Here is a 27358-nt window from a genome sequence, read left to right on the forward strand (position 1 = left end):
TATTCTTCTTGCAAAACAGACATGAAATCCTGTAAAAGTAGATATTCTTGTGCGAGTAAATTTCAGCGCTCAGTTGGGTAAGGTGAATTTAGTGGAATCAAAACATCAATTACTAGAACATATGGCAAGCAAAAATTTTTGCATGCTTTTATTTTTGTGTTAGTTTCTGGTTTTGTGAAATGCATGAAAATTCCACACCTTGAAATTTCCGCTTTTACAGTATTGTAAAAAAGCAGAAGGCTTAGAATTGAGACATGATGTGTGTGTCTTTGTGTGTACACTTTCCAGAATCAAATGAGAAATATGAGGGAAATATAATCAAATCAACTAGTAAGGGGCTGAGAAATTGTTGATGAATGATGGTAGATTAAGGCATCTTATATATTCATGTCTTACCATTTCCAAGCTCAGATTCGGATCAGAACAATTTCTGCAAAGGATAAAGAGTATATTTTATAGTGGATGGAGGCTACTATATAATAATAGCCATAGTTGTAAAATATTGGTGTACTGTAAAAGTGGAAATTTTCGCGGTGTTGAAATTTTTGTGTATTTTGTGCAACCAGAAACTAGCTCAAAAATAAAAGCACGCAAAGATTTTTGCTTGCCATATGTCCCTGTGCGGGATGTCTTGATTCCGCGGAATTAAAAACATGCGAAACTCTTCTAACCAAGCCAAGCGCGAAAAATTAGTTGCACGAAAATATCCGCCTTTGCAGTAATAAGATTTATGTATGGCTGTGGAATAACAAAGTCATATTCACATTTAGCAACAAAAAAATTACAGGAGAGAATATTTTCCATTTAAGATCCCTCCTATTTCCTGTGGAAACTGGCTTTGCTCCTCAAGGTTTGTTTAGACTGTGGAAGAAATATTTATCCTCCACACAATACTCTTATCTCTTCTTCTCCCTTGGCAACTGGCTTGGAGATCAAAGACAGAGGTCTATATTTGAGATTGTGATGTCCAATCTCCATTTAAGAAATCCCATCTTTTGGTCTCCCATGGCAACCAGCTCCAACAACCCCGGATGGGCTCCTTGCTCATGACTGACCCCCGAGATTGGAGAGCCAACCGGACTTGAGGCTGGAGCTGAGACGAGATGAAAGCGATGCCGGAGAAGAGCGAGACTTGTGCAGGATGGCATCCATGGGGGAGGGCGTGGCCATAGATGAGACCTGGAGGTGGTGGGGGAGGGTGCAAGAACACAATCACTTAAACAAGAAAATTACAAATATTTGTGACCACCTGGCTCAAAACCCAAAAAAGTAGGTCAAAATGAATTTCCCCTTTCTACACAGTTTCAGAGAGCAAGCACTAGGCTTTAAATTCTAACTTGTTAGGATTGGACCATCCTGACCCTTTCAAAATGTGATTGAGATAAGAGAGCTAGCAGGTGTAGTTTCATAGAAATGGGGAAAAGAGGACATAAAGATTGGGGTAACTCAAGCATGCTGTGCAGAAGGATCAATGAAAATGTTCTACTACCCAGTGAAATCAGCGCCTAAGCACACCTGTCTGAAAAAAATATGGTCAGAGAAACTGCTATTACCTTGATTTCTGTTTTGTTTTTAACAAGCCCCAAATTTTGATAGTAAGGAGAGAAATATTACTCTCCGAAGTAAGACAAACTTAACTAGAAATGTCACTCTGGTGACTGGTACATGTATGCCTCCACCATCTCACATTATTCTCCCAATAGGTGTGTGTACAGTACATATTGACAATAACAGACAAGAGTTTCATGTGACTGGCAAGAAATGGAAATGACATATTTTCAAGTTTGACAGCACAACCCCAATTAACCTGTTGAGGACGGTTTGATTTTGCTACAACACGCATTTTCCATAGACACTTGCCCGAGTATACTCGGGACTCGTCCTCAACGGGTTAAGAGAATGAGGTGGGAAAAAGTGGTAGAACATAACCAGTAAAAAAGAACAAGAGGAAAATTACAAACCCTTAATAAATAATATAACATAATGAAGGGAAAGTAGAAACATTCCTCCATGGTGAAACTCCCAAAAAACAATGTTTTTGATTAAAAAAACAAGGAAAATCAGAAACTGTGCTGTCAATAAGATAAGAACAAAAGAACAGGGAGAAGAAAAGCTTGAAGGAAGATGATGAGGAAGAGGAGGATGAGAAAGAAAAAGAAGAGAATGAAAAGGAAGAAATGAAGGAGAACAAGAAGCAGAAGAGGAGAAAGGAGAAAAAATAGAAAAAAAGGGAAAAAGAATAAAGAGTAAAAGAAGTAATAAGAATACAAACCTGTGGCTGTTTCTGCCGGGGCAGTGCCGGCTGTAGGGTCAGCTTGCTGGTCTGCGAAGAGGCTGTGCTGAGGGGTAGAAGGCTGAAGCGCACCTGGGGACTGGACAGTGGCAGGACATTGTGCTGCTCCTGGTAGCCAGCCGCTGATGACCGCTGACTCGAGAACAGGTGCTTCTCCGGACTGGTCAAGAATCCCAACAGGAGCTGGTGTCATGAAGAGTGGAAAATGACCGGTCAATTAATTCTATATAACTCAACTTTGATGTTCTATCAAAATTATATAGTACTCTTCTTTTGCCAATACTAAATACAGCTTAATTTCGACACTATTTCCAACAACACTAATAAAAACAAAATATCAAATCCTGCACCACAATACACAGCTCAAACAATAACTTCACACAAGCAGAAATGAAGAATGTGATAAAACTTTGTTGTATGTCAAGGCATACACTGGGTTAGTAAATGCTGAATTCAGGACCTCGTTGCTAGAAACTAAGAAATTGATAATTGTAGATGAGCCTAATTTTGAAATTAGCTGAAATAATCCCTATGAAGAGCTAGCGAATCAGTAGTACATAGCAGCAGTCGACTAAGGCAAGTATAAAAAAAAGACAAAATCCACTAATTTACTGTCTAATTACATTTATCCAAGAAAAGTTCCTCACTTACCGAGCACCTATGGGCGTGTCTGTTTAGGTTGGAGGTCATGTGTGGGGTGAAGACATCCAGGTCAAAGGGGTCAACGAACCCTTCCAAGGTGTCCATCAGGCCGTGCAGCAGGTCGTTGAACCTGGTCTGGTCTTTCTTGTCCTCGCCCCGCCCCAGCATGATGCTGCCAATGAAGCGGATGTCAAAGAGAAGCTGCAGGGCCTGTGGCTGGGTGAGTCGATGGCTGGCATCCCTGCCCCTGGGGGATTTCCCCTTCAGGATGGTTTGGTAGGTGTGAAGGAGACCATCACCAGTAGCTTTTACAAGCTCAGACACTACAGAGCTGAATGGGACAAAATGGCAATTCTTTTCCATTAACTTTTTCTACCTCTACAATCATAGAATGAACATCACATTATAATACATAGGGCCTTACCACTTGGGCCCCTCCCCCCAATTTTTTTTACCCCGGAAGTGGCACCAGAAATATAAACTGGGGTTCTTCACTTTTAAAAACATAGTGCTGGCCCTGAACAGTTCCTTTAGGAATGGTTTCAAGATATCGTTCAGCATGTTTGCATAGTGGTTCCACCTTCTTTGAGGCTCTTGTCTGTTTCCAATACATCTCTCTACCCACTTACACAGAAGTATGAATAAAACGGAATAGAAAAACAAATCTATGGAAATATCATAAATGATTAGACTCTGGAAACATAGGCATGCAAGACTGATATTTATAATGCAAGTATGATATGTGATATGTCCTCTATATGTGGGATACAAATTCATGTCTTAGAAACATCATACATCTAAGACATAAAACTCCAAAGAAAGTCCATAGATTGATCTGAAAGGAATGCAGCTAGACTGATATAAAAGACTGAAAACATTACAGGAATATACTACTGCCATCTTATGTTTCTTTCAAATACATCACTCACTGCCATTGTACTTCTCATTTGTCCAAATAACAGACTACATGATTGGAACTAAACAAGGAACATTAGACATACTCCTGAGCTACTGCAATTAAGTATGAGACTTTGCAGACACTTTGGTCTGTATTCATGAAGGTGATTTAAATCAAAACCATGGTTTAAATTCAGTCCATGGACTAAGATAAGCAGGAAATAGGCGTACTGTTCATATGCACGTATCAACACATGATTATCATTGGATGTCTGTTGGCATGCACAATCAGTCACATGCATGTACGGAGAAAAATTCAAACCACCTTAATGAATACGAGCCTTAGTGTCTTTATTACCTGGAAAGGGCGTGGCCACCAACACGGTTGATCTCCTCACACAAGCCATATAAGAGTGACTGTACATACCAAGAAGACTGCAGAACAAGAAGACAGAGAGTGTCAGGTGTATTTCTAGGAAAGTTTTCTTCTTGTAAGTGAGTTTGAAATATTTGATGATTATTTCAAGTAAAACATTGCAGTCAAAACAACTTATGAAAGAATGTCTCCTGCTCTTCACATCATTTTGTGACAAATGACAAACAGTCAAACAACCAAACCCACACAAACCAAGAAGCTAATGTCGGCCTACTCAACTCTCATTTTTAACAGTATAACTATATTATATGTAAACATTGTTTGCAACAAGAAACCATTTATTTTTTTTTTTGGATGTTGCTGAAGATTAGAAATGGGGCAAATACCATTACAAAATACAAAGTGTGTACATCAATCATGGTATAAGTGAATAGATGCAGTCAGTGTGCAGAGGCCAAAGTCATGTAAGTTTTTGATAAATGTATGATCATGTTTGGTAGACAAAGTATGTAAGTTCAATATTGTGTATGTCAAAGCTAATTTTTCCATCAAAACAGATTCAAATAATGCAGAGTTGACAGTATATCAAACTAGGTCTAAAATATCAAGTATCTGATACGGTGCATGGAGAGCAGGATTAAAGCTACAATGTATATAGTATGATAAATACCTGGACTGGAAGACGTATCTTGGAGGACACTTTCTTGCCATCTTCAGTCTCCTCTTCAATGTCGATGCTGTCCCATGCCTGCAATACAAATTTGCACAAACACTACTGTGCTTAGAAGAGACATTTCTGACCAAGCTCAGCACATGGTCTTTAACTGATACTTTCTTAATTCACCTTACGAGCTCTCATTTGACAAAGCACCAAATCTCAGATCAAATCATGGGAACTTTCCTAGACATCTCACAAAAATGGTAAAAATGTGAAATGTCAAGATATCAAGTCTACTACAATGGTTTTAGAATCGACAGGCTCATTGTTTCAAATTTATTTAGAATCTTAATTTCAGGAATTTCCTTAGGCTGAAGAGGAAAATGTAGTGCCCAGGCAAATGAAAATTACTAGCAATTGAAGCTCAAGCTGAAGAAAAAGAAAGAAAAAAAGATAAGGCTAACATAAATTACATCTCCTGTCTCAAGCACGGAGAGGAAGCCCCAATAAGTAAAAAGGTAAAAACACACGAGAATTCACACACACAAAATATTCAAAGAAATTATCAAAAAGAGGACTTCTGGCCAAAGTACGAATATAGATCATGCATTTAGAGTAAACTAGTTACATCATTCCTATATTTGTTCATTCCATGCGTTGAATGTTTAAAAGAAAATATGTGAAAGATACAAGTAATGTTGAAGAGAGCAGACAAAAAGATATGCAGATTAATGATGTAACACAAAAGAAGAATCTTTCTGACTAGTTTTGAGGCTGCTTCTCTCCCTCCCCATCTTTTTTTCTCTCTTATAACTGAGTTTCAGATCAAATGTCATCTCAATCTCAATCATGGAGTATACAAGCCCACTCTTGTCCAGCTTCAGAACTCACCGTCGAGTTTTTCAGCAAGGCAGAAGGCGAGGTATCAGTAAGGTTGTCTTTGAACTCTGCCAAAAGCGATGTACAGGTGTAACGACTCCAGAGTCTAGGTAAGGGATGTGGAAGTAGTGGAGAACAAAGACAACAGAGCATTGGTCACAGCAATTTATTCATATCTTATGTAACATAAAGAGGACATGTATTTCCATTGATGGTGACAGTAAGGAAACGCTTCCCAGCAATAATCGTCAATATCACGAACATTCTCAGCTTACAGCCAACATATGATCCAAAGTTAATCATTACCAATAGCACATTAACTGGTGACTTATACTGTGCCCTCTTGCTCATAATGTAGAGTTATATAGATTGTCGAAAAAGGAAGCTACATCGTCAGATTGTACTTAAACACATCTTGCTTTCAATATGTCCACAAGTAAAATCAAATTGCCTTTAAACTCATGCCCTGATGATAAAGATGTCACATTTACATTTCAAACACCCTTTTTCATGCCTCAATTTACAACAATACGCAATATGCTGCATTAGGCTCTTCAACTAGCAATTACACAAGGATGATTTATTGCTCTTCTACATTTCAGCTGAGTGGATATGCAGTGTTTCTGGAATTTATGATGATAGGAAGATCTCCTTCATCCAAAATTTGAAATACAAGGTGTTGGTATGGACACAAATTTCTTATTGTCTATTTCTATTTCTTTCAGGTGTGGCGTATGAATGTGCTTTAGTTGTCAATACTCAGTGCATCCAAATGTTCTCCCCCCCCCAAAAAAAAAAAAAAAAAAAAAACACACCCACAAACAAACAAAACAAAAACAAAAACAAACAACAACAACAATAAACAAACAAACAAACTACAACATCTTTGCAATAATAAACAAGCAAACCCAGCATTGGTATTTACAAACGTGATCATATTCATCAGCTTTCTTGAATTTTCCCGCATTCAAAACACATATGGAATCTGTACACAGACTTGAGGCTGAGCAAGAGCTTGGCCTCTAGCTAACAGGTATCTAACAAACCTCAAATGAACAGACAGCTCTGAGTGAACTACTTACTTGTACGCCTCGTTGGACTGAGACAGAAATCCAGCTTTGGACTTGCTCCACTCATCATCCGTGGACTAGTATTGTATAGGAAATAAAATAACAGTCAAGACAGAGCATCACAAACAAAGTACTTGGGCATAGACAATATCTCAGAAGTAATGATAATAGTGAATAGAATATGATCTTCTTTATCAAGGGTAGCCTCTCCAGTGTTGTCACTGCTCTACCAGAGGGCCCTGCCATTATTATTACCCTAGCATTGCCAGGTACCCATTTATAATCTATGGTCTTTTATTGTATATAAAATAAAATAACAACCACATCAGAATGTCACAAATGCAGGAACTGGGAATAGACAGTATCTCAAAGGTAATAATAATAACATCAATGATTTGGTCTTCTTTACCCTCTTCAGTGTTAGCTCTGCTCTACCAGTAGGCCCTGTCAATATTACTACCCTAGCATTGCCAGTTACCCATTTATACACCTGGGTCAAGAGGGAAACGGTGGGTATAAAACATCCCATCTAAGGACATAGTACGCACTTTATGCAATTCAAACTATGGACCTGTGATTGAAAGTCAAGAGTCTTATCCACTATGCCACAGTGCCCTACAGAACAACTAATGTGGTAAAGACTAAGTGAACATATCTGTCATTTACAAACTTATTCAAAACAAGTACATGACATATGTCATGGAGACATAATTTACATGGGATATCACATTCACTACAGCAAGAACAACAGAAATCAGCCGTACCAATTAGCATCCAAATATCACTTTTTATCACCTTTTCTTTTCTAGCAGTGTTCATCATGACTGACAAAACTTGCAGAGGAAATTGACTGAAAAAGCTATCGATGGCTGGTTTGGAAACTAATTCATCACAAAAAGAGAAATGAATATAATATAACAAAAGTCTAATACAGTGTGACTGTTCTTCAACACAAATGTCTGTGCATATTGGCTCATTAAATAGTAATGCCAATGTAAAATTATAAAATACGAACTTAATTTACTTTTATTGACAAAATAACTAAAGTTATGCACACCTCTTGGAGGCCCAGAACATATTATATCACTCCTAGATATTATGTGTTTTGTGATTATTTGCGAACCATTATTTTTTTTCCACACAATCACCATTCACTTCCCTGGAGAAGGTATAAATTTGTACAGAATAATGAAACTACTGCATATACGGAATATTTTGTGTGGTTTTTATTTTCATGCATTTTGTGAGTCGGTCGCTATTTGCAAATTTAAAAACATGCAAAAATTTTTAACACAAACAATTCTCCATTCAGTTCTGTCCACCATAATCCCAAATTTTACCACTCGCGAATTTGTCGGGAAGTCCTGATTCATGGAAAATTAGACTCGCTAAATATATGGTGTATACAGTACTACAGACAGAGTGTAATACACTCTTCATGGTCTTAGGGCATGACATGACATGATCTGTAAATTACAACAATCGCATATTGCAGAGACTCCAACCCCAAGCACCTTCCGATCTGGAGACTCTCCCGCCTGAAACCCCTAGCAAACTGGAGACTCCAACTTATTGTGCGCAAAGCGCACATCTCGAGCGCGAAGCACGAAGTTCCTTGCGGCCGGGGTCCAGCTCCAACTTTAGGGTTCTAGATGCTCTCTCGTGCTATCTAGAGCTCATTTTCAACATACGATGACACTAAGTAAGAAATCATTTCAAGCGGGAGAGACAGAGCCAGGGCGGGAGAAATCAAATCTCAAGCGAGAGAACGGGAGATTTTGCAAAAATGGGCTTTCGGCGGGAGATCTCCCGTCGAAAGCAGGAGAGTTGGAGTCTCTGATATTACCGTCTGCTTTCTAAGCTAGAGGTAATAAGGCAACAGCAATGGATAAATGACTGATTGAGACTCACCACTGATGATTTGCTGTCCCTCTTGGTAGCAATTTTGGTTCTTATTCTGTACACGGAATAATTTGATGAGGTGTGCAAAAAAAAAAATTGATCATTATATGGCAAACTTTAACACCTAAATGTCAAAAATTTGCATTTTTTATTTGATATTTCATGCATCTGACAAAAATTTTTATACAAAGCTTGAAAATTATACCTCACAGACACTTGATAATTATTCCTCATAAAGATGTTTCTTTTGGGACATGAATTCAATGTTACTTTTTGCAGGTCTGACAGCATTTACGCATCAAAATCAGGAGATTCCAAAGAGCTATCAGGGCAAAACTTGAGTCTTCCATGCATCTTAATAGCTGTGGTATAGTTCCTAAATCAGTAAGACTTTTTATATTCTCTTGTCATGACAAGAAAATTTGTCTAATTCACCGGGAAATCTCTGGTCTCAAGAATCAGGGAAATATGAAAGCTCTGTTATTTTCTCTGAGGGCTGACAAGAGCTACTGGTAGCAGCATTCTGCTCAGAAATCCTGATAAAAATCCAACAGATTCCATAAGAAATCACTGAATAACAAAAGAAATGTACAGTATGTAAAAGAGAAAACCATATACACTCAGTTGCTATGCACCTAATTTCTGTCAAAAGACAGATATTTTGCAAGATATTTTTCCTACCTCTGCTGCTCCGATCTCTGATCTCTCTTCTCTGTGATCAGGACAGCCTGCTGTAGGTGGGGCGAGAGTTCTGTCAGGGCAGAGCACAGACGACCCAAGAACACCACCCTGGAAGGGGGAAGGACAAAATGAAGTACCAAAAAAGCACCTTTATCTCAATTCATGACACTTTCTTCAGAAAAATCAATCATGAAATGACATGAAATTAACCATCAGGGAATAATACCAAATCGAAAAGGAAAATGGAAGATGTTTTAAATGCACACAGCAATATATAACAAAACAAAAAGAAAAAATATTAATGGCAGTTCCTTTCCATGAATAAATGTAATTGCAAAGTGTGCATAACTGGTGTATTTTTATACTTTCAGTGTGTAATTCTGCTGATTTCATAGCTACTGTAAGAAATAAACACTTAACAGTGACTTTACCAGACATTATTTTGATACAATCTGGACATTTCTGTGGTCATGATTCCGTGTTGTTACAAGTACGATGTTTGTTTGAAGTAATGAATGCCTTACCTGTTGATTGTACCAACTGCCTGTTCCTCAAGATTGGCCTCATGGGCAGCGTCGAGGGCGCCCTTACAGTCAGTCAACTCCTGCTTGATGTGCTCAATTAACCTGCAAGACAACAACAAATGAATACTGGTAATAGTGGGTGGGCATTGGTTCCACCAAGAAGAGGAGTTGTATTATATACTGTATACACCATGTATTTAGCAAGTATAATTCTTCGCGAATTGGGGCCAATTTCGCAAATGGTTAAATTCGCAATCATGGAGTATAGCAATGGACAGAGACATGCACACATGCATGTTGCAGTTATGTCAGGATTACAGCTGATATTTTCACATTTTCATATATAAGAAGTCACACTTTTTTTTCTGAACATTTTTGTTACAATTTCTTTGTTCACAATTACCATAATAACGAGAACACCACACAGCTCAAATCAACAACTCCTGAAAATATCCAATCAAACTGCCCACTCGCAAAAACATCTACTGTAAACGTGGAAATTTTCGTGGTACATTAATTTTCGCGGATTTCGCGCTATGTTCGGCTAGCGCGAATTCAAAAACGCGCGAATATATCTTCGCAATTTTCTATGCACATTTTGAACGGCCTGAATTGCGTGCGCTTCGTCGATGATACTGCTACGTAGTACAGACATGTTTACGCATATAGCAGTATCATCGCACGCACCGCACGCACCGAGCCCACGGCCGATTGGTGTGCTACTTCTCCGCGACTACAGTACTAGTACTACAGTACATGTATCGAGTAAAATACATGTACAGTGTACTACGTAGTTGAGCGCTTGTACTCACACTCGCGCCGCTCGCTACGTCGCTTTTCATACGCTGGCAAGCATCGCTGGATGAAAACAGCGACTGTGTATTAACCTGCTGCGGAGCGCGAATTTAAGAACCCGCGAATATGTTTTCGAGCCGCTTAGCGCGAAAAATTAATCGCGCGAAAATATTGACGTTTACAGTATGCGAAAACATCAGCGTATACAGTAGTGTACAAAGTTTGGACCACCTACCTATTGACACACTGTGTGCAGGCAATCTGAAGGAAACTGTGGAGACTGGTGGTGTCAGCGTACTTGTCAAACGGACCCTGGGCCCCTCTGGAGGTTGCCGTCTGTTTGTCACTCTGCTGCTGCTGCTGCTGCTGGGGTCTGTCCGTCTGCCTGTCTGTCTGTTTGTCTGCGTAGCATCCCAAGTCTTCCAACAGGCTCTTTAGTCTGACGTCAATGAAGGAGCAGATGCTGGAAAGACGATGACAGGAAGTGGTAAGTTGGATAACTTTAATTCTTTATCTGCCACATTTGGACTCCTGACTCAGTCCACGGCCTGCCAACTTCGCATACATCCTACTTGAACGCACAAACCCGCCCACACCGATCGATAAATCACCAAATGGCACAGTACAATGAAAGCGTTTCTCGCAATTCCATTCCTGTCACATTTGGTTTTAATTTTATGTGGTGATTGACCATCAAGTTGAGTTCCTGACGGGATTTGCTAGTAAATACTAAGTTTCTGTCACTGCTTAGTTTGTGTGCAAAAGTCATGCATCTACAATAACATAGAGCTACATTGTACTGGTCATTTGACAGAAAAACAATACTGGATTTGTCATACAATTAACATCAAAGAAAAGCTTGGTATCTTCTTTACAGTATTGCTCATGACATGTCCAGGGTAACAAAAATCTATAAAACTTACATGGATTTTAAAAACAGAACGTTTCCCCAAAGCATGACTACGGTGCTGTCTCAGAATAACGTGGCACATAAAGAGTTAATAGTGGATAACATGAGTGTGAATAACACTTGTCATCTAAAAAAAACACACCAAAAAAATACAAAGTAGACTGATTAACACTTAGTCCATGGTCTGCTTACCTCTGGGTCTTGGGAGTGAAGGCTCTTGCCTTCATATAGAGGCTTCCAGCATCTAGGACATCCTTGGCAGCTGGCCCGGCCTGCCAGGCAAGGGGACTGGGCACATCCGAGGCTAGCTCCGTCCATGTGTGGCTGGCCACATCCAGGTCGGCCGGAGAGCTGTCCGTCTCGCGAGAGGCTTGGATGACTAGCTGGTGGCTGTTGGTCAGTGTCTGGTCAAGTGACTCCTGGATGATGGCCTGATAATCAGACCACAGAAACAAACAGTCAAAGAATGTATACAAAGTTAACAAAAGGAATGTGGTGTGTGTGTGTGTGTGTGTGTGTGTATACAGTATGTATATCACATCTCCTTTTCTACCACAAAGTATGCACTGAACATCAAACTGTCTATGTCAATAACATTGGCCCGAATTCACGAAGGTGGTACAATTGAAACCATGGTTTAAACCATGGACAATTTGTATGGAGCGCCAAGTATTGCATGGCCTATTTCGTTATCATTTCGTAACGAAATAATAACATTTCGTTAACGAAACGACAACATTTTGCCGACGAAATGACTGATTTCGTAACGAAATAGGCCATGCAACACTTGGCGCTCCATACAAATTGTCCATGGTTTAAAAAATGATTTCAATTGTACCACCTTCATGAATTCGGGCCATAATGTTTACCCAGGGCATACACTCAAACAAATCATTGCATCATGCAAAACTATGTGACATTTGACTGGCATGCTTTTCATAAGTCTTACTATTTAATTCTTCATTCTGTCCCTTACTTGCCCTGTTTTCTACCTTTCATTTATCCATGCATTCACTTCTGTACAATGTTAAAATTTCCACATATCCTTTAACATGTTAAAATATCAACACATCCTATTGCAAGCCCATCATACCCTCACCTGTATTCTGGTCAAGAAGAGAGGTCGCACAAACTCCCCCCACAGGCAAAGAGTGCGTCCCAGCACCCTCTTAGCAACTGTGTTTAGAGGAATATCACCTTCAGCCTGGAATAACAACGAGAATAGACACACACAACAATGATTTAGTGGAATTTGGAAATCACTTAAGAATGTCCAGCATGTTTCATTATCTGCTTACATGCCATTTCACACATGGTATACTTACATCTATCATCTAAGTCCCCCTAAATGATCTTCATCCCTCTTTTCCAAACTTGATCACTGGTGAGTCATACCCCACTCTCTTCCCCATCAAAAAAAGAAACAAACTGAGACACGCAAAAAAAGGACACCACTGCTTTCATTTTAAACTTAACAGTTGGCAGTACACATCTAATCCATCATCTAAAGTTCAGGTCACTGAGTGTGTGCAATGACAAGAAAACATTTAGCACACTTCATCTGGCAAACGCAAGCCCCCTTCTCCCCTCCTCACCTCACCCAAACAAGCAACTAAAAATGAAAACATAAAACCAAACAAACAAATCCAAAAACAAAGTTACAGAATGAATCTAGAGTCCTGCTCGGTCATATTCCATACAGCAGTTTGAATTGCAATGTAACCTAATTGCACTCTCCACGGTAGCACAATGGCAATAACCAATCAAATGTAAGTGTTTTAGTTGTTGCCATGGTAATTGCAGTTACTGACCAAAAACTTGCCGTAACTGCACATCTCATCATGAAACAGGTCCCATGAGACAGTTGGTATCACTTACCTCCTGGAGGAGGTCCCACACGGCATCCCTGATACTGGTGAGGCCTCGGATGGAGGTGACGTATCCTAGCAACCTGCTGATCCCATCGTGAACATCACTGATGCAGGTCTCTACCCACTGGGATACGCTCTCCTGGACGAAGGTGGCAGCGATGGGCGTAGCAGCAGCTCGGAGCTTGGGGTGGAACTCTTGTTTGTTGGAGATGTTTTTTTAAGAATAGAAAATGGAAGAGATTTAAACAAAACAGCCACTTTGTTAACACATTCAGTCTATCTGTCCCAATCAATAGTCACACATCCATCTCCTTTGGATAAAAAACAGCTTAATATTCATTCAAATTACTCATTCTTGCACCAAGCTGTTGTTGGTCTTTTTAATTGATTGACAAATTGCCCTTCACTGACATAAATAAACACAGATTATTCTGTGTTTTTGAACAAAAGTCATGATAGCTTTTCTAGCAATCAGGAGGTCCTGGGTTCATATCCTGCCCTGCTATTACTAAAAATACTGAATAATCAGTGATTATTTACGTTGATGAAGGGCACTTTGTAAATCAGCCATAACTATATTTTCCCATTCTTTAGAGACTGCTGACAGCATGCAATACTTTTACTCAAAATAGATGAAAAAGGTGAGCTTTGCAAATATCCTGTCTATGGGAAATGCGTGTTGTAGCAAAATCAGTCTGTCCTCAACGGGTTAAGCCATATGAAATTAAATGAGCAAAACATGATCGTGCACAATATTTGATTGCAGGCACTGATAAGGGCAATAGCTTTCATTTGCAGATAAAGCAATCTGATGTCTTAATAGCGGATGAATATCTCAACACTTCACCTTTGTGTTTCTTCTAAAAGTATTATGTTATGATATTCATTTCACAAATTGCCATTTTGCATTGTAATACATTGGTAGGTGCCTCTTGGAAGACCAGTACAGTACAGTATGTGGAAAGGGCTCTCCTACTGACAGGGGACTGAAATATGTATGCAAGCAAACACATTAAATAGTGACAGGAAGGAAAACTTGAGGCAAACCTGTTATGTGGGATGGGAGATGCTTGGAGAAAGTGCCCACGGCTAGTTCCTCAGCAAGGACAGTCTGACCATCTAGATGGACAAATGAGTATACATGTACTTAAGATTAGATTGATCACATACACATAACATACACACACATAAATATATACACACATAAGTTATTAAAAAAAATGTCCTTCAGTCTTTCCCTAACTCTCCAAATAACTACTGTAAAAGTGGATATTTTCGCGCGACTAATTTTTCGCGCTTGGCCGGGTAAGAAGAGTTTCGCGTGTTTTTAATTCCGTGGAATCGAGACATAACGCACGGGAACATATGGCAAGCAAAAATATTCGCGTGCTTTTATTTTCGCGATAGTTTCTGATTGCGCGAAATGCGCGAAAATTTCAACACTGCGAAAATTTCCACTTTTACAGTAAGTCAATCACACTTAGTTTTAACACATGCTAGACAAAGTTTCAAATTTCTCTATTTCAAATATCGAAGAGATAATTTAACAAGGCAATCGCCAAATTGTGTCTCGCCCATTCGCGTACAAGGAATTTATATTTTTATAACTCCCAGAAGTTAATTGACCTGCTTATGATTTGACCTTGTGGTGACCTTCAACACCCTAAGGGACATTTACCATCCAAGTTTGGTCACAAACGGACAAAGGGATCAAAAGTAATGAGCCATAATCGAAACGCGTCATAAAAACTTAACATGGGGCCCTAAAAATTTGTTGACCCCTTTCTGTGACCTTTAACTCCCCAAGGGACATCTACCGTCCAAGTTTGGTCACAAACGGACAGGGATCAAAAGTTATGAGCCACAATCAAAACGCGCCCTAAAAACATAACATTGGGCCCTAAAAGTTTGTTGACCCCTGTCTGTGACCTTTGACCTTGTGACGACCTTCACCTCCCCATGGGACATCTTCCATCCAAGTTTGGTCACAAACGGACAAAGGGATCAAAAGTTATGAGCCATAAACGAAATGCGCCCTAACAACTTAACATTGGGCCCTAAAAGTTCGTTGAACCCTGTCTGTAACCTTTGACCTTGTGGTTACCTTCAACTTCCCAAGAGACATCTACCATCACCCAAGTTTGATTGCCATTGTAGCAACATGTGCTGAGTTACGTGTGATAACAGAGTCTTGCAAGCAAACTTTAATGTATGACCTCAAATGACCTTTGACCTTATCATGTGACCTCTTACGGCACCATAACATGAAGGTACCCCCATTGCATCTATGACTCAAGTAAGGTTGTAATCCAAGCAACTTATGTGAAGTTATTTGTCAAAAGAGTGTCTTGCAGGTAAACTTTAACATAGAAAAGAGAGTCTTGCACATACTCTTAAATATATGACCTCAAATGACCTTTGACATCATCATATGACCTCTGACAACACCGATACCCCTAGTGCTTCTATCACCCAAGTGTGGCTGCCATTGCTGTAACAGTTGCCAAGTTATGCATCATAAGAGAGTCTTGCAGGTAAACTTTAACATTTGTGACGGACGACGTACGGACGACGGACGGACGACGGACGGACGCCATTTGGATCCCTTAGTCTCGCCTTCACCTCCGGTGGGCGAGACAAAAATGACATCTGTTCAAAATCTTTTCTCACCTCCACTTTGGGTCACCTTGTTGAGAACACTGAGAAGCAGGTTGCTTTTCTCTGTAGAAGACGGTGAAATAAAGACAAAACAAAACACAACACAATTTAAAAGAAAAATCACAAAACACTGGGATGCAATTTCCTGTTTCATCACAAAAAGGTGGACAGATTGCTGATATTTTGGGATTGTCATGACAACACTTTGCAACCATGAATTACACAGGGGGTGCTACAGACGTAGAAGTGTTCATCTATTCATCTGACAAATATTGATGCGTGGGTGTTTCCTCACCATCGTCTTCCCCCTCATTCTCCTGATGGTAGAAGACAGCATGGATCTGCCTGAGAGTCAGGTTGATGAGGTTTGTTACTCCACACACCTGTCTCTTCACGCTGGTGTCTGGTTAGGGGAAAAAAAGTAGAAATAAACATAAACTAGAAATATTGGTTACCATGCAATGCCAAGTATACCTGCACCAACTTATGTTCTTTTAAAAGTTATTGGAGAGACGAAACATTTCGCATATTTCTCCTTTAAAAAAACATATCTATGCAAATTTCAATATTGAAATCTTCACTATAACCGGTACAGCATATTATATAGAATGTACACAGGTTAACTTTCCATATTCACCTTTTCCCCTACAAAAGCCGAAACAACAAAGGGCACTGTCACAAACAACAACAACAACAACAACAACAACAACAACAACAACAACAACAACAACAACAACAACAACAACAACAACAACAAACAAGCAACAAAAATTGACATCTTGATTGTCCGATGACAAAATATCCGTGGTAAATCTGAGTGAAAATGACCAAGAAATGTGGCCGGTAAAATGCAACCACAATTTTTTTTTTTTTTTTTTTTTTTTTTTTTTGGGGGGGGGGTGCATTTTGTCCTTCAAAGTTTTTGTCTTCTTAGCAAGACAATGACAAAGTTTTACAAATGTATCTCATTGAATTAATGCCAGGTGGCTGGAAATCCATTGAAATTGCTCAGCAGATTATTATGGTATGTACCATTAATCCTTGTTAATGAAGAGTCCAAATTATTGCATATAGGTTTCAAAACTGATCACAGGATTTAATCTGTATTTGGCCAAGGTAAGCCTACTGAATCAAGTGAAGAATCAAAAGATAATATTTTCTGCGTGTGCATCAAATCATATGCCAGCTGGATTACTGGGTATGGGTATATACAAGTGGCTTATTCTCTGTCTCAACTATGACTAACTACACTTCGGAAACTTAGTCCAGTATTTATGAGGCTTGTCACGTTTGTGGCATTGTCTAAAGGGATCATATAGTTTTGGTTGAGACCTAATTTCAGGTTTCTAACATTTTTGGGTGAGATAATGAGAAACCTCATGAAATATGAAAGAGCATGTAATTCTATGAGGAATTCAACATTTATTTGATGAAAATTGGTTTTGAAATGGCTGAGATATCCAAAAAAAGAGCAGTTCTAATGAAGTGTGGGACCCACACTTTATCACGATCACTTTCTTTTACTTTATTTTTGGATGTTTCAGCCATTCCAAACCCGATTTTCATCAAATACTGTACTATCCCTTTATTAAGCTTATGATGCTGTCATGAATGGTGGCAATGCCACGTTTACAGAGCACACTATGGACACTGCTTACCAAACTGAGGTGAGCTGAAGGCCTGATGGACTGCATTCTGGGAGGGGGGGGGGGGAGAGGGAGAAGGAAAAATAGCCGATATCAACAAAAACTTTACAAATTAATCAGCGATGAAAGAAACTTCCTCATTCATGTAAAAATATCAAAACAACATTTTTTTTTTAAATCTTACTGCTAATTTTTATTGCAGCTGTCTCCTCCTGATATTATCAGACACAGACAAAGTTACTATCTTCACCCAAGAAAGGGCATGGTGTATCAGCAGAGTGATAGGAGCTATGTGTAGAATGCACAGAATACTTGCCCTAACACTAACATGAGGACCTAACACTGCGTAGGTGGTCCCTTTTGTCATGTGACCAGTCACATGACAAAATCAATGAGCTCCCTACCATCTGTCACCTGACACTCTGGCTCAAAGATTTTCATCATTACCCAATCACAAACAGTGTGCTGCTCAATTAAAGACTGGAGAGAGTGGCCAGAGAAGTGCCACAACTTCACACACGTAAGTTCTGATTGGGATGAATCGTCTCTTGAGCTAAAGATGCACATCTTACCAGATGAATTAAAATTCTATTGCAAGCCAAGACTATCAAAATGTTTTGAGACTGACCTTCCTGGCGAGGAGGAACTCGGTGAAGACCTGACGAGGTGAGGTGTCCTCAAGGAGCATGATAGCACACAGAGACTTGGCAATCTCCTTCAAAATATGAGGACAACCACTATGAGTGACTTCACCAAACAGTTGCATTATAAAGAGATGGGAATAGGTGGGGCACTGGGTATTATTATTCATTATATAAACATTTCTTCTACTTTAACAATTACTGTAAAAAACTTGTCATGTAATTTTTTTGTTTGTGTGTGAGAGAGCATCTTTGTCTGTCTTGTGTAAGACCTATATTATTATGTAATCCATTTTTTTTTAAATACCTTATTTTATATTTCTCTTCAATTTGTTGTGTTGTTCTTTCTTATTGGAAAAAATGGACCAAAACATTTGTGAATCAATGGAAGTGGAGCTTTCTTTCAGAGATTAACAAACCTACAACTGATCATGGAACTAGGAAAATAAACCTTTCTATCAGTACTTCATTAAAAAAAAATTAAAACTTAGCTAGGTTTATATCAATTTAGAAACTTACCACATCTGGTGCATCTGCATTCTTCAGGACATTTCTGCAACTCTAAAAGAGCACAGACAAAAAACATGGAAATTTGTAAACCAACTTGAAAATAAATCATCAAATTGTGAAGTAACTTGCTTAAATTGCAACCACTACTGAAGCAGTCAATCAACTTCTTCCAAGATGGTGCTCGGCTGGGCCACGGAATCAAGACATCAACTACTGGAACATATGGCAAGCAAAATATTCGCGTGCTTTTATTTTCGCTCTAGTTTCTGGTTGTGCAAAATGCGCAAAAACTTCAACACCACGAAAATTTCCATTTTTACAGTATTGTGTTTCACTGAAGAAATAATCAGATGATACGCATGAGGAAGATTGCCTGGAATATGGAACAGTTAAGAGACAGCGTTTACACCCATCTTTAAAGTCAGGGCTATATTAACAAGTGAAAAATCATCAGCTGATGCCATACACATGTGTCAGCATAAAACCTTGACTTTACACTTAAGAAAATAGTTGGTTGATTGGTCATTGTTGGTCCTATACCATCTACCTCCCACTATTCACGAAGAAAGTTGACTGCTCATCCTAGGCATTCTGTACCTGTAGTATGCTTGGCTTGAAGTGACAGATGGCAGCCCACTGCCTGGACAGCACCGGGAACCACTTCAGAAGCTGGGCAGACTGGTGCGTGGTCGTGTCTAGCTGCAGACTGCTCACTATGTGGCATGCAAGCAGGTACAGCTGGGTGGCATGTAAGTGTTCACCACTCTCGATGTCACTCCAGATCTGCACACAAGGAGAGTCAATCACAAGATTTAAAATGTTTCATAATTTTAGGTAAGTTGTCTCTGACTTTCACTGATGAGTCAAATTGATACCTTCTATGCATGAATTGAATTAAATTGCACATATTGTCCAATATGGAAATTCATCGATCCCTGATTGATATTTCTACAGAGTGTACACATAATTTATAACATAGAAGTAAATGACATTGAAGTCATTTCAAGGTGTTGTACATTACCAAGCATGTAGTACATTTCATTTTGCACAATCAATGCAACAAAATACATTCAAGATTGATAAGAAATACATGTAAAGGGAAGAACTCCAAAGTGATGTAAATCAGTTGCCTGTTACTACGCCTTACATTCAACATCTTATCATATTTCAGTCATATAAGATACAATACTTATCATTATTACAATTCACATCAGTTTTTAAAACACTAAATTACTCAAACATAAACAATATAGGTAACTAATTGTACGTACTGTTAAGGGAGTAATGTTAATGGTAAGTAAGACGTATCTTACCTTCTCTGGAATGTCGAGGAGTAGTTTGGTCTGGGAAGCAATCGCATAGAAGCCTGATGACTGGGATCTGAATCAAAATATATCAATCAACTTTGGAATGGCAGTTTCAAATGCACAGGTGGTGTTATGACAACTTAACAGACTGTTGACACTTTACAAAGCATGGCACATGCACATGACTCAACAGGAGAGTGAACTTCTTGTTGGAAGTGGTAGTCAGTACGCATTAGACTGCATTTCTGATTTGTTAACAATTCAAAACATATCAACATGGTGGAAATTAACGGCCTAGCATGATGCTGTTCAATACATTGCACTCCTGTTATAATGAACTTGGATATAACAAAATTTGAATGAAGTAAAAATTCAGGTTCCCAAATTTAATAGTGTCTATATAGCAATATATACTTTATATGTTTGACTATCATAAAATTTCGATATGATGAAAGGAAACTGTCAATCCTGAGGGCTTTGTTGTCACCTCAAGCAAGCATCCACTGCTTGGTTGTTGAAAGAATACTCACACATGGTCTCCCATTCAGTCCCTTGTCAAGTAAGACATCAAATTTGTAATACCAGAGTTACTGCCTGAAAGACATTGTTTGGAGAGAAGACAGCTCTGCACATACCCAGAATTTCCCGCCTTCTTGGGCGATATACTGATCCCTTTTGTGAAGTGAGTCTTCTGCAAGTTGACACAGTGTTTCTGCATGTCTTGGATGGAAACAACAATCTAAATTGGGAGAGAGAAAAAAAAAAAGATGCAAACAAAAATAATTGTTAAAAAACATGGTCACAAGAAACAAACTGGAATTTTTCAGTACCCGGTTTCCAGCAAAAAGCAAAGGAATCAAAAATTCTCTAATTGGATGAACACGCCCAACTGATACCATATGCTAATTGTTTTGAGTCACCACTGTTTGCATGAAACATCAAAGCATCAAAACAATACATATCCTTTGCTGACTAAGTGTTTCCATTTTGGCATTGACAAGAAGTCCAATATAACAAAGACCCTCTAACTTGTTCAGAGACAGAATGTTCTGTTTATATCAAAACAACCATGTTTGTCTACGAAGGTATCAGCTTCATGTTTGTGCATGTTTGTGTGTTAAGCCCAATTTCAAAGAACCACATCAAGAATTATTTACCCTTTTATTTCACGGTATGGTGTTTTCTTTAGTTAAGGAAAAACACTCCAACAGAATGTACATAGCCATGAAATGCTTGTAATGCAGAATGCCATCAGTGTGTTTTTGAGTTGAAGCTTTTACTTCGACTGCAAGATGCTACAGGAGATGAGAGAAGAAAATGGAAATTTCATCATCTCATTGTAAACAATGAGGTCTGCTCATATCTTTACTACATATCTGTAACAAATGGCCAGTACCCAACATACCTTCTCGGCACAATTTTTCATGTCTGTAATGGTGTCTGCAGCCTCAATCAGATCCCTGTAGCGCTCACTGGAAAATAAAAGTAGAGAAAAATATTCAAATAATGGCATAATATGATAATTCAAGATATTCAGAGACAAACATGGTACGAGAAAAGCGACACCTGCAAAGCAAAAGCCAATATAAAGCTGACCGCTTAAAATAAATGCTAATGTACACAGGGAAATATTGAACTCACTGGTTGATAAGGCCTGAAAGAGGAAACATTTCTTGCATCACAACAATTCCTGTCTTGTCTCAAAATATATATTTTTTTAAATCCTGTTTTCCAGAAATTTTGTTCTCAGTAAATGGTAATGCAACAGCTGGCAAAATACATACACAATGATAATTGTTTCAGACCATGTGTCTACTCAGGGATAAGGATTTGTCTGGGGGAGTGTGTGTGTGCTGTGAATTAATAATATCATAGTGACATTCTTAAAGGTAGGGAATCCCATTTGCACGCCTTAAATGAAGAGTTGTATAAATACAGTGGTATGTTGAAGAGAATATCATTTTAGAAACTCCCATAAAGTATTGAAAGTGGAAGGTAACATTTAGTACATTTTTTTGACGGTTAGATTTTGAATTGAATTGTTTTCGGGGCTCACCGTAAATTCCAGTACATTACTAGGCTACCTTTGCAGACCCATGTACTGCATGTGTGTCCATCATGTATATTTTGTGAAGAAAGTTCATCAACACTTACAAACATTTCTATATACATTCTTACCACACACTCTATATGTTATTACATCAGCTCTTGTACTTTTAGATTTGTGTTTATAGATCACAAATACAGAAGAATGCAACAAAAAGGCTTAAGTGTGGCTGACACACAGAACTACTGAGTAGTTGAGTTTTGTGCATTATTCAAATTTTAGATAACTGTTGACTTCCAAATTTCTAAGCAGTGGCCTAAGCAAGTCCCCTGAGGTTCATATTTAATGTTTTGCTGCATTTTGGGAGGTCTGTAAAAGGTATCCCCTACCTTTAAAGTTTGAGTCCTTCTGGTATGTCTTGTAAAAGTGTTACCACTAGTACATGCACACAAACTTAAACTACCTCACATATATTGAACTGAAAATCTTCTTTAAAGATATTACTCACCCAACCATCTGTCGTAGGTCCTCTTTCTTTTTCTCAATGTCAGCCCTGCAAAGAATTATTTGTTGGGGTGCAGATGTCATGCTTGTGAGCATATTACTGTCTAGTGAGTCATCCCTCACCTTACTTTAACTCTCTATGTGCAATGGCGTGCCAACTTCACAAATTTTGCTGAAAAGCGCAGCCATGTGCAAAAGAATTGATGAATCATAATATGTCACTATATGTTGAAGGCATCATAGCCAAAGCTTCGTCATAAAATTCACATCACAGCAAAGCTTGAACTTTTCCATACTTCTTTGCTGTACTGCATTTCTCGCATGAATGGTTCTTTAAAAAGTTAGGTGGCTCTGAAAAACAGAATATTTCCAAAAGCACTTATGGGTTGTAGTCTCAGGATAATGTGGCACACAATGAGTTAAAGCATAAAATAAAAGAAAAAAAAAAAGAGAACGATGATGATGCAAGATGAACCATTAATTCCATGGCATTCATTCTTATGTTTTAGCTCATTCAACAAAAATATTCACCATCTAACAGAAATTGGTACCAAAGGCTAGATTTTGTAAAGACCGGCAATAGAATGGTGTAGGAAAGATACAAGAGATACAATTCTATTTCATGTTTAAGAACTACTGCTCCAAATTGTCAATTATCCCTATTAGTGTTAATCCTTCAAATGTCCAATATCTTCACAACTTGTAATAAAGCTGCACAACTTTGCTGATTCAGTGAAATTCTTGGTAATTAGATTGAAATGCAGTAAACAAAAGAAATTAAAAATAATAATAATGATAGTCTACTGGATATACATAGAGTTGTTGCAGTTAAACTGGGTGTTTACAATGTGCCTCATAATGTGATGTTGTATTTTATGTTCTGATTAGTTATTATTTAAATTTTCACAACAGCTGGAAGTAGGTGAAAACTCACCACTTTTATATCTAGATAGTAGCATTAAAATCTGGCAATATAGACAGTTATATTACATTACTTTTCCCTTGCCTGAAAAAAATGATGCATTCCTAGTTTCACTAGACCACTCTATTCTCTGTACTTAAAAAGAGATGGAAGGTCATACATTTCTTGTTTGTGTAATTTCTTTTTTAAAAATATCATATTCTTCACTCTTAAAGACTAGCAGTACAAGCATGTTCATATTGCACAAATCTAGAGTACATGTGGCCATAATCAGATGCATACAAACCTGGTCTCCCTTTCAAGTTTTCTAATTTCTTCCACTGTATATTTCTCAAAGAGATGGCTGGTGCTGAGGTCTGCCATTGACATGTGTCCTGATGGGGAAAAAGAATAAAACACTTTAACTTTCTATTTGATATTACCAACCAACTATAGACACCTAAGTATTACTCATTCAAAGACATATCATATTTGCAGCCCACAGTGTAGACTAGATCTAGTTCAAGTTGATATAAGCAACTGGTAACCTTGTCTAACTGATGACTCTGTGTAATAATTTAAATGTGCATTAGACAACGACAAATACTTAACAAAGCCATAATATTAATAGTGTACACCAACGCCTGGATCGTGCAGAAAGAATTTGGTGCATGATGAACCATATTAACTTACCAGAATCACAAATGAATGAGACTGATAATATGTAATATACACGTTATATGTATTTTTTATTATGCAAAGCATACTAGCAGGTGATATCTATTGACAATCATGCCATTCATAGTAGATCTACATCACATTCACAATTAATATTTTTCACTGAATTTATTACAATTAGTGTCTATGAAAAATGACTTTTCGAGACCTACAAATCTATGTGTTATCACCTACTGTAAAAGTGGATATTTTCGCGGTCGGCGGGGTAAGAAGAGTTTTAATTTGCATGTTTTTGATTCCGCGGAATCAAGACTTCAGATATTGGAACATATGGAAAGAAAAAAAAAGAAGCTTTTATTTTCACACCAGTTTCTGGTTGTGCGAAATGTGTGAAAATATCAACACTGCAAAAATTTCCACTTTTACAATAATCTAAAAAGACAAATCTCCACACCAACTGATTAAATTTACCTCAATAAGAACTATGGTCTATAAAACCACCGTAAAGAAAAAAAAAAATCATTCCAATTCCAAACTGAAAGGATTGCGTTTTCTGGGGAATTCCCCCCCCCCCCCCCCTTGTCTTCTGGACAGACTTCAGGACGCTTTGGTGGCATACATTTATCCAAGCAATAAAGGTCAAAGTTGCCCCTCTTGCCTACGGAGTTAATATGTACAGTAGCTCTCAATCCCACACTTGTCACTCCACAGCACAGCACAGTAAAGCCGAAGCTGTCTACCACTGCACTGCACTGCACAAGTAATGAGGTGAACACTGCACTGTGACCTCACATAAATATTAGCGAGTGGGACTGTGAAATATCATTTCGAGTCGTATCGACGAATCGGGGCTGAATTGGTAGCAATCTCTGCGAGACAACAAATCCATAATACGATTTCAACTTACCTGCTGATCTATGACTACCATCCATTATGGTAAACAGCTCGTGAATAATCTGGAGAAGAAAAATAAAATGCTAGTTCTGTGGCACGACGCACACTGCAGTCGGTTCAACCCCTCCGACACGTCAGCTACCTGTCGTCGCGTCGACACTCTAAAACCCGTGCGTGTTATGTTAGTTGGTCGTAAAGGAGTCTGCGCCCAGACTACTTCATGCACCACTCATGTGGAACTGGGTGCATGTATAGTCTTGGCGCAGACTCCTTTATGACCAACAAGGGTTTGTGCCTGCAAGCTAACTTGACACTGTGAAAAAAAGAAAGAAAGAAAGACAAAAGAAGCTCTCCCCGATCGATCGCCCTCAAAATCGTACACCTGTGGCACTGTGTGGTTGGGGTGCAAGGTATTGTACCGGTTCAAGAAGCACTCAGTTGGATCGAGGTACACGTTGTACACTGTACACTCCTCCAATATGCCACAAAGATGTAGGCCTACTTTGTACTAAGTAAATGTAGGCTCTACATTTTGATTACCAATATTAAAATTGAATATCAAAGTAGGCTTATCAGTTCCAGACTATTTTGTGAACGTTAATAGAATAACCTAATTGGTAGGCCTACCGAGAATCACCGACATCCAGAGAACATGGGCTGTCGGTGCATCTAACAACTTTGTCTATATTTTATAGCGAGTTCGCCAATATGATACATTTTTCTTCTTTTCGCCTGGGTGGTCTCATATAGGATTGTGTTTTTTTTTTCTTTGTGCACACCATTGATTCAACATAATATCATCAATAGTTTTATATGTGTAACATCTGAAAACAAACAATAGAAAAACGTAGATAAACGGGAAATATTATCTCACTCAGTCAGTCGCCATTTTGTTGTTTACAGTTTGGTTTATTGAACGAAAGTGATTCTCGACATCAAATGTAAATGGAACATTTACGTACGTATGATACTTATGTGGATGTGTCTATTCTTATCATACAAATTAATCTGTATCCGTTTTCTAAATACAGCACTGATCTAATCCATCAAAGTTCGATTTTGATCAGTGCTTCTTCCTCTGCTTTTCTCCTCCTCCTCTTCTTCTTATTGTCTCTAATTATTCTTTTTCTTCTTTTTAAAACTTTCCCTATCGTAGGAAAGAATAAAGCTATAATATTATATACAACCGTACTTACTTTCTGATTAATTATCACAGATAGAGTCATTCTTCTCTATCAAGGAATTAATGAAGGATTTTGAGGCATGATTTCCCATCCCCTCCCCCATTGCACGCATATCGAAAGTATGCTCGTTTTCTCTCTTGGAAAACACCTCCTAACTCGGGACTGCTAAAATTTCTGAACCCACTTTTCGCGGTCTTTTTCTGGCTTGGAGACCACTCTGAATTCCGGCATCCGGGATTCTGATCCCGGTGATTTGATCAAGAAATTTCAATTTATTATAACAACCACTAAAGTTCTAAGGAATCAAAGGAGAGAGAACTGAATCTCGTGGTGAAAAGTCAAATACTTTTTCCATTTATTTACAATTCTCGGGCCGGATTTCGTCGTGCCTAATAAACCTCTTTATCGGAGATTTCTTGAACACGCATGCATGCATTCCTTACAACCGAGGAAAATCCAGGAATAAAAAGTCGTGTTCCGCGCACGGAAGCATGAAAACGTTGAACATGTATTACAAATCTCTTTTGATTGTTTCACTGCTTTTTTAATTCGTTCAAAATCATTTCTTTACCCAGAACCATTTCGAAAGGGCAACATTCGCGGCGGAATTTGTTAGACAGCACCATATTGGGGTCCAGTGGGAAACCTCCAGCCAAGTCCACTCCCCATCACATGCATGCAGGAAAAATTAACAAACAAACAAACAAATTCCGAGAATTAGGATGTTAGCTAGTCGCTAATCTTATCTCTTCCCTCCCCTATTTTTTATATGTTTATTTGTGTGTGCATGTGTGTGTATGTGGGGGGGGGGGGGGGGATAGAAGGCATCGCGGTTCTCTCGTCACTTATACCAGGGAGGTGGAACTCTTCACCTCCCTGCTTATACCTAA

At 38.6% G+C, this 27358-nt stretch overlaps 1 protein-coding gene across 1 annotated transcript; it reads right to left on the minus strand.

The window, feature by feature from the left end:
- Positions 1–1044: 1044 nt before the first annotated feature.
- Positions 1045–25436, minus strand: LOC139716928 (conserved oligomeric Golgi complex subunit 1-like). The gene is made up of 27 exons (XM_071628453.1): positions 25298–25436; positions 24020–24107; positions 22816–22860; positions 21666–21732; positions 20896–20999; positions 20267–20333; positions 19551–19736; positions 18963–19004; positions 18431–18517; positions 17815–17851; positions 16452–16559; positions 16169–16219; positions 14546–14617; positions 13502–13693; positions 12727–12824; positions 11820–12058; positions 10953–11180; positions 9923–10024; positions 9399–9506; positions 8730–8772; positions 6828–6892; positions 5758–5851; positions 4879–4956; positions 4191–4267; positions 2945–3266; positions 2273–2476; positions 1045–1179 (listed from the first exon to the last, which is right to left on the minus strand). Exons 1-27 carry the CDS (start codon positions 25320–25322, stop codon positions 1045–1047), a joined length of 2964 nt encoding a protein of 987 aa, XP_071484554.1. The 5' UTR covers positions 25323–25436.
- Between the last annotated feature and the right edge of the window lie 1922 nt (positions 25437–27358).

Source organism: Diadema antillarum, unplaced genomic scaffold (assembly GCF_040938485.1).
Source record: "Diadema antillarum isolate AM-2024a unplaced genomic scaffold, OU_Dant_1.0 scf00000071, whole genome shotgun sequence".
Classification (NCBI taxonomy): Eukaryota; Metazoa; Echinodermata; class Echinoidea; order Diadematoida; family Diadematidae; genus Diadema; species Diadema antillarum.